The 14,206-nt window shown below is 56.2% G+C and overlaps 1 protein-coding gene across 1 annotated transcript; it reads right to left on the bottom strand.

Moving 5' to 3' along the window:
• Positions 1-1,616: 1,616 nt before the first annotated feature.
• On the bottom strand, positions 1,617-9,863 carry gfra3 (GDNF family receptor alpha 3). Its single transcript, XM_028813191.2, has 8 exons — positions 9,660-9,863; positions 5,823-6,098; positions 4,993-5,085; positions 4,558-4,903; positions 4,167-4,276; positions 3,938-4,072; positions 2,618-2,739; positions 1,617-2,510 (listed from the first exon to the last, which is right to left on the bottom strand). Exons 1-8 carry the CDS (start codon positions 9,697-9,699, stop codon positions 2,355-2,357), a joined length of 1,278 nt encoding a protein of 425 aa, XP_028669024.1. The 5' UTR covers positions 9,700-9,863; the 3' UTR covers positions 1,617-2,354.
• Between the last annotated feature and the right edge of the window lie 4,343 nt (positions 9,864-14,206).

Below are 14,206 nucleotides of genomic sequence, written 5' to 3'. Positions count from 1 at the left end.
ATATGCCAGGGTGCCCAGCCGCGTCTCTGTACTACTCGCCAGCTTTAACAGTTGAAAAGGCTCAGGCGCTATATACAGTAAGCCATGCGCTGCCCCCGCGCTGAAATGCCCCTTGAAGTGTGTGACCAGGGGTCCATCCGAGGCGTCACCCAGCTGAGCAGAATGTTTACCCCCATGGTGGCACTGTGGCCCTGGTTCAAGATGTGGACACCAAGAACAGTCCTGGAGGAGTCCACTCTGGTGCCCCGTCACCTTCTGGGCCGTTGTCCCCACTGGTCCGGACCCTGACATTCTCTCGACTGTGGGTGTCCCCGAGAGTCGCCTCAAAGTCACATGGGTTCCACGACCAGGCGGGGGCTTTGGCTTCGGATCTCGATGCCCAGATTGTCTGCAGGCTCTGGTGCCCACGCAGGTGCCCTCCTCAGTCTGTAATGGAGGGGCTCGCCCACAGGGCCACTAAAAGCCTGTTTGTTGTCGGTGATCAGGACACCCACGCCGAGCGCGGCGAGACCATCTGCGTACCCCAGGGAGCGATCCTTCTCGAGCCGCGTGGCCTCTGTGACCGGAGCGCTGGCAATTGGAGTGACGCTCTTGGATGAGTGCATTAGCAGACGGGCTCCGCTTTCAACAGAGTGCTGCTAATTACGCGGCGCGGGGGGGCCGGACCCCCAGGATGAGGTAAACATGGCACTTGTGCTCAAGGAAGGACACGAGAGAGGACAAGGAGAGCCAATCAAAAGGGCTTTTATTAACAATGTCAGACCTTCTACTTTTATAAAACAACAGAGACGGGACCGGAAAACAAAGACGAAGCCATGAAGGACAAGATGGCGGGTCGATATGGGTATCCACGTCGCGCCACCTGCCACCGATGATGGAAGCTGAAAGCTGAAGCTGAACGGCGTGTCCGGGAACATGGGACCTGCGAGTGAAATGCGCTAAATGACGCACGGGACCCCCAAGACGGCCCAACTCGGAATGCCGCTCTCGGCTGGCACAGCCAAGTGACGCTGTGGGGCCTGACGGTGACATCGGCCTATGAACCCGATGACACAAACTCCACTCTGGTCTGCTCTGGGTCGCCTGCATGAGCCCACGTAAAGTTATTATGGCACAGCCTGCTGATGTCTCTGCCACGGGCCTGGCATGTGTTCTTTGGCATAGACGTTGGCAGTACCTGAGGGGCCGGCCTTGGTCACAGGTCTGATTACGAGCCCGGGGGACACACCTGACTCTGCTACTGCTCCCTGATTGTGCCCCTGGTGCTTGAATGACACCAACTTGGGCCTTAAAGTGCCCAGTCCAACATGCTGTCACAGCCAGCTGCCAGTGTCCCTGGTGTGCACCCGCCCTCTGATGCCAGGTGACTGGCAGTAACTCCCATCTGGCACCGGTGCCCACTCTGAATCATTCTTAACCTAATCCACTTAGTCTGTCCTGCTACCATTGGGCACAAGGCAGGGTCAGCCATGTGCCAGTCCAGCACAGGGCACACTGACCCAGGCCACTCTCTTCAGGCCATGTAGGCATCAGAAGACCTGAACCTTTGACTCTGGAGGGGTCTCATGGCAGACCCTGCGGCTGACCGGCTCAGGCCATCAAATTAGTGGAGGTGGAGGTCCAGCTGACCAACCCAATGTGACGTGTCCCCTCGCTGAGTGATGAAGCCCCTTAAATGATGACCACTCCATAGCCTGACTGTCATGGACCACTACTGACCCCTCACTTCATACTCATTCTTCTCAGGGTCTTCACACGCCTGCTAATGGGAGCCCAGCTTGATTACATGCGAGCGTCCATGAAATCCCGGTGGCATTCACGTGTGGCACCTGAAGCAGACAGACAGATGGACGGGTGGACATGAAGCTCAGGGGCCGGGCAGGTCAAAGGAGCCAACCCTCCAGCACAGGCCAGCTGCCTCCTTACTTCACTGGGCTTCACTGACCCCCAGTGTCCACTAGAGGTTTCTCTGGTCATTCTGCATGGCATTGACATCTCTGACTTGTGTCCACTTTTAGGTTCTGTCTGTTGGCACAAAGCACAGCAGCTGGCTTCCACGAGAGTGACCGTCCCATTTTGTACCCTCACGTGGACCGGCCTTGTGATGCCCGCTCCCTGAATGAGGACATTTGCCGGACTGTTCCGCCCCTCGCCATTGTTGCCAGTGATTGTCCACTGCTTTCTGACCTTTCCAGGTGGAATCGTCCAGAGGAGGCAGATGCCAATCAAAGAGAGGAGGACAGTGACTTGGAGGGTCTCAAAGAGCGAAACGAGCAAAAAAGAAGAGCATAAGAAGAGCACAGCGATGGCACCGCGCCACCGCCGCCTGCAGTCTCTGCCAGTCTGCTCCTCGTCTACAGCAGCGGAAGCAGCGCCAGAGGCAGGAGTGCCGCCGACCACCCAAATCCCGTGGCTCCGGAGTGGCTGTTGGACACAGTGGCCTTCTCAGAAATGGGCTGATTGACCTCCACTCTGCCACCTCCACTGACGACGACATCAACGTGCTTTACCTGAGGGCAGAGGACAGATGGGCATGAATATTAATGAGCTTACGTGATGCGGCGGCCTGCGGGCACAGGCCCCCCACGCAGTTGAAATCTCTAGGCGTGCTGCTCACCTCCACAATCCCTGGCAGCACGTTCATGTCGTCGTCCTGGAAGTGCTGGGAGGACCTGGCCGACGTCTGCGTGCCCTCCAGGGTGTGATGGGCATCGCTGTTTAGCGCTTTGATGGCGTTCTCTGCAAGGGAGAAGAGAGGAGATTAACACATGCGCCATCTTTCTCACACCTTGTGTGCTTCCCCTATGACGTCACCTCTGATGAAGTGCCCGCTGTACCAATCAGAGTTTAGTCAGCTGGCACCTTCTCTCTCTCTGTCTCTGTCCCTGGTGTACCCTTACACATGACCATGGCACTCAAATCCCTAGTGAGTGCTTCCCAGCATGATGGCATGGTCAGTATGAATGCACAACAAATGCCTCCATGCGCCAGTGTATGTGCCCTTTGACCTTCAGTTTGCTGCCAGTCTTACTAATTGGAACAAACTCTGGATGCTAAAGTGTTAATATGCCACCATGTCTACAAACTGTCCAGAAGTTGAACCCAGGGTGCTGGGCACTACTGCCATATTGCTAATTCACCAGTTTGCACAGTCTGATCATAGTATTCAGTAGATGCTGGATCAGGTGATGGCATCTGTGCTTGTGGCACCTTTTACCACTTGATCGAGATGCCAGTGCCCGCTTCTTCCATGTCAGCTCTTTAAATGCAGATCACTGTGCCAGTGTGCTGCTCCCACCCATTCTGCAAAAACAATTTGCACTGCAACTTCTCTCAATTTGCCAACTGTGCCAGCATCAGCCATTTGCCAGCAGCACATTGTACTAGCATGTACCTATCACATAAAAAGCGCTGTAGGAACAAATACACTGTGCCAGTGTTATCTCATTCTGTGACCTTTGCCCAGCTCTGTCACTCCAAGCCATTTGCCAACAGCCCATAGTGCCATTGTGTGCCATTCACATGCAAGTCTATTCCACAATGCCCATGTGGCATCACTTTATCTGGGTCTCATTTGATCAGCGGGCACCCCCTTTAAGTCATTTAATAAGTCATATGATTTGTCAATGGCACTCTTTGTGTATGTGGCACCCAGATATTGCCCATCATGCCGATGTCCTGCTATTAGTTTTGCTGTGGGCACTACCTCATTCTCTGTCAGTTGTTAAAATTCATTAGCGTGCCACTGCCTGGTGCCTCACACAATGAACCCTCTTCATGTGCCACCCCTAATGGCCGCTCCCTCGCCTGCAGATTTCCAGGCACTGTTGCTTTACACAGATTGAGCCCACTCTATGTGCCTGCTGCCTTGACCACTGGGTCTTCATCCTGCTGTGCCCACCCATGGTGCCCGCTCCCTTATGCCAGTGTTACTCACGCAGACAGCTGTTCTGGTTGAACATGGTCAGGATTTTTTCACAGTGCTGCCGCTGGTTGCCGCTGGCCTCACAGGTGCACCAGTATGCCACCTCGGTGCCATTGTTGGACATGTAGTTGGGCGTCACGATGGTACCTGGGGGCACACAGACATTCTTGAATGGCGCCTGTCCGTCTATCTTTTTTTTTGCCCCGCCCCCTTACTGAGGCAGTACCCTCCGCGGCCTTACCAATCAGACCAACGTAGGACCTCAGACAGGCCATGGCGTTGTCCCTCGGGCAGGTGGTCCGCGACATTGACAGCGGCTGACAGTTGTGCTGGAAATCCACCAGCCGAGACCTGAGGAGACAGAAAGCCGTCAGGCAGAACACATGAAGCGAGGACGGAGAAATCCAAGATGTCACACGAACAGCCAGGGAGGGTGGCAGGCGGGCGGCATGACAACCTGGCATCTCGTAAACTTACAGCACCTGCCATCGATTGAATGAAGAGCGTCAGCAGCACATTGGCATTCAGCAGGGGCACTGAGTGCCAGTTTGGCCCAAAAGGCAGTAAGTAGGATGGAGGGAAGGGTCTGCTGGCCAGAGTGCCCAGCCTGTGCCCCCTGTGGCTGCCCTCACCTGCACAGGTCGTCCTTCATGCACATGTGCTGCAGGGTCATGCAGTTGGGCTTCTCCCTCTCCTCGAAAGAGCAGGATGGCACGATGGTCTTCCTCCTGCGCTCCCCACACAGCGTGTTGTTGCACTGGCAGAAGAGCACGCCAAAGACGTACTCCTCGGGCACGCGGTCCAGGAAGCGGCGCAGCGCCTTGTGGCACTTCTGTCGGTTGCAGGTTTCGCTGTTGGGGGCTCTCTTGGTGCACGCCAGCACGTACTCGGAGCGCAGGTTGCCACACTTCTCGTAAAGGCCGCAGGCCTGTGCCGCCTCCAAGCACTGATTCTCCACATCGGTGGGCACACTCGACCCTGGAAAGAGAAGTAGGATGTGTGACTGCCAAGGGCCAGCAGAGGGCGCCATGGAGTAGGGGAGCATTTGGGGGCAAACATGAGCCTACCTGAGAGGATGCCCGCTAGCCGAGAGCCGTCTCCATTCCACGTGGGCTCCGTGTCCATCTCCACGTATGGCGAGACGTCCAGCTCGTGGTATCCTGTGGGAGGCATCAAGCGGGCATTGAGTCATGTCATTGTAATTTTGTATAGTGTCTTTCAGGGCAGTCACACCTGTGGCCTACTCGTTAGTCACAGCTCGGTCATTTGTCCCTGTCCCACTGACTTGCCATCCTGCCTTCAACCAGGCTGCCAGCTCACATCTGCACAGTGACATCTCCAGCCAACTGGTGACACTTGTGACAGCCAGCCGCACCTCACAGAATCAGGACCCTGACCATCAGGGTGCAGGATTGGGCATGCTATGTCTTGGCACACCACTTTGGCTATTCAGCTGCCAGAGGGCACTCATTTCAGGTCTGATGCCCTGCCCTGGTTCCTGTTAAAAGTTCCCACCTGGACCCTGAGACCCCATTTCATTTTCTGTGCCCATCACACTGCACATTCCCAGTCAACCAATGAGCACTTAGCACCCGCCACGAGGTTAGGCAGCTTTGGATGGGCAGACCCTTGTACCATCACACCCCGAAGCCCACTTCACACCTTCCACACTTTGCTACCCGATTTACGCCCTCCACAATGACCACATGGCACACCCTGCATACTCCGGGGTCACCCTGTGCCCTCACTCGAGTGGCACTCACTGCACACTTCACCGCATTGTTACCTTGTGCCCAATCTTCTAATGAAGCTCCTCCCACTGTTGCTTAAGCCCCTCCTCTCGCCCTCCCACACACCGCTGTGCCCACCTGCCGCCCCTGTGCCGACGCTGGCTTACTGTGTGAGAAGCGGCTGGTCCAGTACACCTTCAGGCACTGCTCCTCCTTCTTACTGCCGCGGTGGCATTTGCACCCGGACAGCGGGCTCCTCTCGAGCTCGGCCTCGGCGCTCACACACTCCTTCCGCGCGTCCCACCCCAGCAGGGACATGGCCTCCTCGATGGCGCAGTGCTCCAGTATCCGGTAGCTGCTGTTGCATTGGTGGTCCAGCAGGCAGAGCCTCTCTGCATCCACGCAGTCAAGTGGGGGTCCGCCATGGCTGGCCTGCGTGCTTCCTGGTGGGGAGAAAAGCAAGAAGCAATGGGCATGTGGGCACCGGAGACAGGCAGTGGGCACAGAGATCAGGTCAAAGGTCACCCAGTCATACCAGCTAAAGCAGAGGTCTGGAATGGGGTCACCAGCTGTGCAGGGTCCCCCCGGCCCCCAGTTTGCTGTGTTGCTTTTCTTTTGTGTCTCTCACTTTGTACACCCAGCGGGTCTTTGTGACATATTAGTGCGGGCAGGCCTCAGAAGGGTGTCACAGGACGGGTGCTGATGGGACACCTTGATTGCCCTGTAAGGTGCCTTATTAAAGGCACTATATAAAGCAGTCTGACCATCAGAGTGACAAGACCCCCGTGTGGCCTCTGCTCCTCACCTGGTAGACGTGCCACATGGAGGTCTGTTGGCATGTCCTATGCCCAGATGGGTGCCACTCCAGTAAAGGCTGCCACTGTGATTTGTGGCCTAGCGGTTATGAAGCAGCTGGTGACGAGTTCAGCTGACTCCTTTGGTCACAACACGCCATGACAGGCACTACAGCACAGGTGCAATTCATGCACACACTTATGATTTGGAAGTTGCTTTGGACGCCAGGGTCAGCAACATGGAGGCGGAGCCTGGACCCTCGATCCCTGACAGTGACCAGCCAGCCTCGGCTCTGAGGGACAGGGACACAGTGCCTGGGAGTGACCTGCTAATGCCGAATGACCGGTGTGGAGGGGGGGCGGACACCACAGACACCCCTGGGGACTCCCTGGACGGGCAGAGGAGGACAGCGATGACAGTGGACCGCCTCAGGTCAGGGGTCACTTGGGTGGACTGAACGTGGGTATGTAGTGCCTTGTGGTGACACGGCAGGACATTTGACAAGTGTGTGAGGTGGCCGCTCAGGGTCACATGAGTAGTCGGGGACCTGAAGATGTCAATATAGCGCCTTTCAGTGATGGGTGACATGTAAGACACTTGACAGGTGCAGGTGAGCCGTCCAGGAACTCACAGGACGACATGCTAGAGCATCACACAGCGAGTCTGAGCCCACTTATATAGCGCCTTTCATAATGAATGCCACAGGTACGTCAGGAGTGCTGAGGGGGCAAGTCGGCCTGTGACCCACAAGATGGCAAACCCTCTCCAAGTACAGAACTACATGACTGTCCCCTCCATGTCACTGCAGCAGGTGTGCCAGCGTTGGCGGTGACAGGCTCAGGGTCACATGAGCAGTCAGAACTGGGAGACTCTTTGTGGGGTGTAAAGTAGCTTTCTGTGCTGGCACAGGGTTGTCATTTTATATAGCACCTTTCTCCAAAGTGTGGCCTAACGCTTTGACGTTTGCTGATTTCCACACACGGGGGTCCGTCAGTTGTGTGGACTGCACTGTTGGTGACCTCGTGCTCGGGGGCCAACACCACAGCCACTAGGGGGCTCCACTGCCTCCCATTTTCACAGTTGCCCACTAAAAGGGACACTCAGTCTGACCCTTCGTAGACTGTGCCCACCCAAAACGCCTAGAGCCCTAAGGGGCACACATGGGGGCACTCCGCCCAACACTGTGCGCTTAAGCACCGCCTGCAGTGACTGAGCAGAAATGACAGAAACGGTGGGCATAACAGGGCACTCTACCAGAGTTCAAAGAGTACCCAGTGTGCCCAGAGGACCAACGAGGTGGCACTGAGGTACTTCGGGGGTCAGCCCAAGACCACACCAGTAATACACCATCTGGAAACTGGCCTGAAAGACCCCCGAGATGCTAGGGGTCGGCGCCGTCGGGCGGGAGTGAAACGGCGAGCGGAGGAGGAGCGCTGAGGCAGAAAGAAAGAAAGTGAAAATAAGGAAATGAAAAAATACAAAAAGAATAAAAAGAGCAACAAAAATCAGAAGGGGTCCGCAGTGAATGTGAGGAGGACCCCTGGCATACGCGGCTTGACTAAAGCCTGAGACCACCGGGGGGGGCGGAGGGGGGGGCATGGGCTGCGCCGCGTCTAGAAGGGCGAGTTCGGCACCGGACACTCGTGGGGTCGTCACAGAGGGGGTCGCCTCCGAACGTGTTAGCGCGTAGTGAGTACGGACCTCGTGGAACTGACCAGAAGCCAGACGAGGGTCGCGGGGAGGGCGGAGCCAAACCCAGCAAGTATCGGGGGCAAGGCAGGAATAGAAAAAGAGCGCGAGAAGTCGGGGATGTCGCCGAGGTAGCAAGGAGCGTGAAAGAAACCATCAGATCAGTCAGCCTGAAAGCCACCATTCCGGGGGGGGGGGGGGGGGGGGGGGTCGCAGGGGGCCTGGGATCAGACAGCCGTCCAGTCCTGGGATTGGCCGATAATCGAATAATGAGGATGATGATGATTAAGCAGGCGCCGTTATCCAAAGCGACTTACAAAGCACACAAGAAGGAAAAGTGCAAGCATCCAAACAACGGAGAAGAGAATAAAAAGAAACGAGGAAGACTACGTCATGAGACCAAATGAGGACCCCCAAAGTGTGTCAGCGCAGGTCCAAAAATGTCTGATGACAACGCGCGTCTTCAAAAGACACCAAAACACGAGATGCAGCACGAACAGAGAAAACGAGAAAGACATTATAATAGAATAGAATAGAATAGAAAATAATATAATATAATATAATATAATATAAAATAATAAGATAGAACATAATCGAAGAGAAAGTGCCTTGCATTTAACGTTCTTGAAATTGTCACCTGATGTGTTTCTGATGTCGCACGTCGCGCTCCTGGCCGTCCTGTGTTGTTGTTTTTATTTTTGTCCCATTTTCTCTTTCACTGTTGTCACTCTAAAGTGTCACTTTTATAAAACCCAATAAGCCGACTGGCATTAAACGTGGTGACGTCAGGTTCCCGTTCTGAGTCGCGGTGGGCCGCCGTTTGTCCGGGCAGCGCTGAACAGAAGGCAGGAGACCCCCGGGTAGGACGCTGCTTCCCTCCCGATGTCGCGTCGTGTCCGAATGTCCAGCTGTTCCGTTATGCCATGCTTGGCTCCAACACATACACAACACACCGAGACCCCCGGCGGACGCACACATTCACACACACACACACACACTTGCCTGGCGGGACTCCCGCGTCCTGTGCGCTCGTCCTCCCCCCGCCTGTTTTGACCACCAGGACCGATGAAGGTCGCGCACGGCTAGAGAAACCGATCGGCTGCCGGTCGCCTTCACGTCGTTACATAACGAGCCGTAAAGTTTCCGCCATGCGGCGTCCGTAACTTTGCCCGACTGCGAGCGTCTCCCCCTCGAAGTGCGTGCCGGGGGGTCCCGCGACAGATGCGGATGAAGATGAGCCACAGCAGGACGTCCCCGGGATGTCACAGCTCGAGCGCCACTCGTCCGGCGGTCCCACTCGTGCGCACTCGGTCCGTCTGGCGGAGTCCAACGCAAGAGCTCGTGAAGCCCACCCGGTGTTCCCCGACCCCAGTCCAACAGATGCTCCCGTGGAAGTTCCGGGTCTCCGCCGCTCCTCTCCGAGCCGGCACACCGTGCGGCGCAACCCCCCCACACACACACCAGACCTCCGGCCGCCGCGGAGAGGACAGGATCGAGGACGGAGTGACGGTGGCGCTTACCCCCCAGCAGAGCGGGCAGAAGAAGTCCCAGAAAGATCATGCTGGAGCCCCCCAGAGGCGCGCCGATCAAGGACACATCGCGGCTGGCCTCAAGTGTCACTTTGTCATGCCGCAGCGGCTCCGATCGGTCCTTCCGTGCACGAATGCCGAGCGCCGGCGATCCAGATGAGCAGCCGCGCGCCTGTCGCTGTCCTACGAGCTGCCCCTGCACGGGAGGGCGCTTATATAGCCCCAGCCCCGGGATGCGACACGCGCGCGAGGAAGGAGGGAGGGATGGAGAGAGGGAGGGACGAGAGATGGGGGGGGGGGGGGGGGGGGGGGGGATGGGGGGGGGTGTCTGCGATGACACAATTCGCTCAATACGAACTTCTCGTGCGGCCTCCGGGGACCGAGGAACAAGTGACACAAGTGACGGAACGGAGTCCTCAGCCCATCGGGACGCCTAAGCCGCAAGAGACCAGGGAAGACCACCGGAGCAGCCCCTCGTAGAGAGCAACGGCGCGCTCGCCATTCAACGCAATCGATGAGATTCGGAGATGGAGGACCGCGACCACCCCAGCTGGCTCGTCTGGTGGTCGTCAAAGGTGAGTGGCCGGCCGGTTCAAGAGTCGACTCGGTCGGGCCAACCGTTTTAGACCCGAACGTTGCCCTGGCATGTAAGGCTCGTCCTCGTCACTTTTATTGTTTTTTATTATTTTTATTTTTCTTGTTCATTGTCGCCGTCCGGTGGCTCATTTCTAGCAGTGTGCGGTGACGCAGCACTTGGCCCTTTCCAGCTCTGTCATTGGTTTGGGGAGCTTTGTCGCTTTTTCAGGTACTGTGGTGCCCCCGAGGTCTGCCTGGAGGGGACGCGCGTGAGTGCGGCGTGTTCTCGTTAACATTCACAAATGTCACCGAAAGTGACACATGACAGATGGCCGAGTGATCTCCAGATGTTATCAAGAAAGCAGGTCTGGGTGCACATGGTCAGAAGGACAGTAGCTTTAGGGGGTCTGGAGTGGATGAATGAAGGTCGATGGCCTTCTGTTGTCACTGTCACCTCAGATTGCTTCTGGAGCCTTGTCATCATTTCTGGCCCTCTTTGTCACCCTTCATGGTACTGTATGTCACCTGGGCGGGTGAACTGGACTGTGCTCAGGCCTGGAGTGAAAGTCACTGGATGTGGCCCAGGTCACTCGGCTGGTCATTCCCTTGGTGCTGGGTGGTCCTGAGGTGACAGATTTTATTCTCTCCCTCACCACACAGTGCCACTTTGGCCACACCCCTGTGACTGACCAGCACCCCATCCTGTCCCTGCCTGCTGTGCCAGTTCTGAACAGATTGACCCCTGAAAGGCCTGGGACTTCACTTTGTGGTTCATAACAAAGACATTTAGGATGGCACAGTGCAGTGCAACACAAATTGGCACCTGATCAGCGGTTATTGAAAGTATACCAGCTCAGGTGGCACGGTGGCACAGTGTTTAGCAGGGCTTTGGGTGTTTGCATGCCCTCTCTGTGGGTCTGGATGCCTTATCCTCCTCATTCTCCTTCCACTTTACTGCCATATGCCAGTGACATCCATGTTGATGCCCCCCATGCCAGTGTGGCCCTGAGCCCCTTTCTCTGCCTGGGGGTCCCACACTTGTACAAGTTGCGGTAGGTTTGCTTCTGCACTGTGTGCTTGTCATATGTAGACTGGCAGAGGGGCATCTTCTTCTGGGCGCTCTCCTCATCTGCCCCCTTTACTTGCAGATGCCCCTTTCTCACCCCAGGTGTCTTAGGTGGGATGTTTTAGTGACACAACTGGGGTCTCTTTTCCTTGCTGTCCTCCTTTGCCAATACCCAAGTCTGCTGATTGCAGTTTCTCTGGAGAGCCACCAGTTTGGGGTGGCGTTTGGGCAGCTCGGCAGCGCCCCCGAGCCCTGAAGGTCAGCTGCTCCAAGCAGACGCGGCTCCCCTCAGACGTGGCAGAGGATGGCAGGAGGAGGATTCATGGTGTTAGGCGCGCGCCACTTCGACACGCTCCGGTGGCAGCAGATGAAGATAACGCAGATTTACGGCCCTGCTGGCTCATCACTCGCGGCGCCCCTCGCCCCTAATTTAGGGACTTGCCTATTAAGCAGAAAGGCTGGCGCGCACATCGCCGGGCCTAATGGACGCGCTTATTGAATTTGATTTTTGTGCTGATTATGGATATGCGTCTTGAGCTGCCCATCTTTCTTTCTTCCAGGTTGCGTGACAGCCAAGCAGATGAAGGCCAGAGGTAATCACTGGCAAGAGAGCAGGCGTGCCAGTGGGGTGCCAGGCCCCGGCCACTTGAGGGTGCTGCCCAAGGCCACACGTGCAGGAAAGCTCCCCTTCGCCAGGGCCCATCCATCTGTTTAGCTCACTGGACCAGATGTCCAGGTCGATGCCACCTGGCTCTGAACTGGGGGTTCTCGAGTGGAGAGAAGGGGGCAGGAGGGAGAGCAGGAAGGGGCGGCTCTGCCAGTGTGGATGAATTCCTTATTCAGAAAAAAAAAGCAAGAAATTACATTGGGCACCGAGTGACAGGCAACAGTGAAACATCTGGGCATCCTCAACCTTATCACACCACCAACCGGTTCAATGAACAATCTGTAGAGTCATATGGCATCAATAATAATGCCACCAGTTCTGGAGGGCAGCGCCATTCATTCATGTGATAGATGGATAGACAGACAGACAGATGGGCATGAAAGGCGCTGAATCACAGATAGACTGGCATGTGATGCACTGGTGTCCAGTCTGCAGATTGTTCCTGCCTTGTGCCCGATGCTCGCTGGGACAGGCTCCAGCCCCCCTGCACCCTGCTCAGGATGAAGCGGGCATGGCATAGATTAATGGTCCCTGCCTCCTTCTGTGCTGAATGTGCTGGCCTGGTGGACCTGAGTGTGCTGGGGGTCCGCGTCCTTCGGTCACTCGCTGGCTCCTTGTTTTTGTTTCTGTACCCGCCCCTCTGATGCCCTGGACCTTTGGGGGCCGCTGCTTGCTGCTGTGCTTTTCTTTTCGTTCTCCTCATTCATTGATAGAAATGGCGGGGGGGGGGCACTGGGGTGTGGTGACGTCCCCAAAGCCCTGATGTTGTACCCTTTCTGTCCCTGTGAGCTCCCGCCAGTGCTGGATATCTCGAGACACCTTTTTGCCCCCACAGTGACCCGGTAACTTTGCTTGCCAGCTTTCTCCTCGCCAGCCCCCCACTCCACACCTGTCCTCGGTGGCACGATGTGTGCCTGCTAATTATGTCATCTGTTTTCCACTGGATTCTCCCTCCCACTGCCCTCCTGGAAATTAGCGGCGAGTCATTTGAATGTCGCCCGCCGTTGGCGTTTCTTTAATTACGACTCTTAAGGACTGGCAGGGCCTCCTCAGCGCCAGTGTGCGAATCGCACTTAATGTGCCACTTAATGGTCCCTGGCGCTCTGTCAGTGGGGAGGATGTGCTCACATTACTCAGGGTCACCCCCAGTGACGAATACGGGCAGAGGCCTGTGCCATCCCAACCAATCCGAGGCAGCTGTGTGCACACCCAGGGGGTCTGCGTGTGTGTGTGTGTTACCAATGGAAATGGGCGTCAGTCTTTAATGTTGTATGGAGTTGCTCGGCTGAGGTGAGGGCACCACTGAGGTGGCACACAGCACCTTCAATGGAGAGCTGACAATCATGCCTGGTGGGGGGAAGCTAAGAGGCCCTCTAGACCCTTCCAGCTGTGGTGCCCCCCAAATAGCAACAGGGTGTGAGACCGGAGGGCTGGGGGAACGGTGCTATGCTCCTTCGGGACACAAGGGGGCGTGTGTGCCATGACAAGGCCTCAGGAAGGCCTGGCAGGGGTGTAAAACAACTCCTTGGCAACAGAGGCCATGTTGGCTTTTTGAATGACCAGCAGGACCCCCTAACCCGTAGTGGGGGGGTCCCTGGCTGGGGTCTTAGGGTTGTAGAGACACCTTGGGCAGCTGGAGGGAGCTGTGTAACGGACTGAGACCGAGGGTCTGTGTGTGGTAACACGTGGGCATCACTGGAAATGCACTGCTTTGTTATCCTGGTCTGACTGGCAAAGGCAGTCCAGTCACCTGAGCCAAACCTGAGAGAAAGTAAACTGGCATGGGCATCTCTGGACTGTGGCTCAAATGACACTGGGCATCCATCGTGTGTCAGCCAGTGGGCACAAGATCAGCTGTTCTTACCAGTGCTTACCACTGCCTGCTGCCAGCACCGGGTGGCACTGTCATTCTTCATGCCACCTGTGCCAGAATAGTGCAGGATCTGAAAGCTGTCACAACATCTCCTGGCAGAGGTGGCAGAATGCAGGTGCAGCTGAAGAACAATCACGTCATCAATCAGTCTTAATTTCATATAGCGCCTTGCACAGTGATCATGCCATGCTGTGTGATGCCAGGGCCAGAGGCCAACAGACTCACTGGACAGAAGAGGGCCAGATGGGCAGAAGCCAAGGACCACGAGGTTCATGGTCAATGCTTCCTTAACTGAATTCCTTAAACCCACAGTTTATGCGATTGGCACCAGAGCAGTTTAGGTTGCTGCTTCTCAC

This window comes from Erpetoichthys calabaricus, chromosome 11 (assembly GCF_900747795.2).
Source record: "Erpetoichthys calabaricus chromosome 11, fErpCal1.3, whole genome shotgun sequence".
Lineage (NCBI taxonomy): Eukaryota > Metazoa > Chordata > Cladistia > Polypteriformes > Polypteridae > Erpetoichthys > Erpetoichthys calabaricus.
This window is presented reverse-complemented; position numbering and strand designations above follow the sequence as displayed.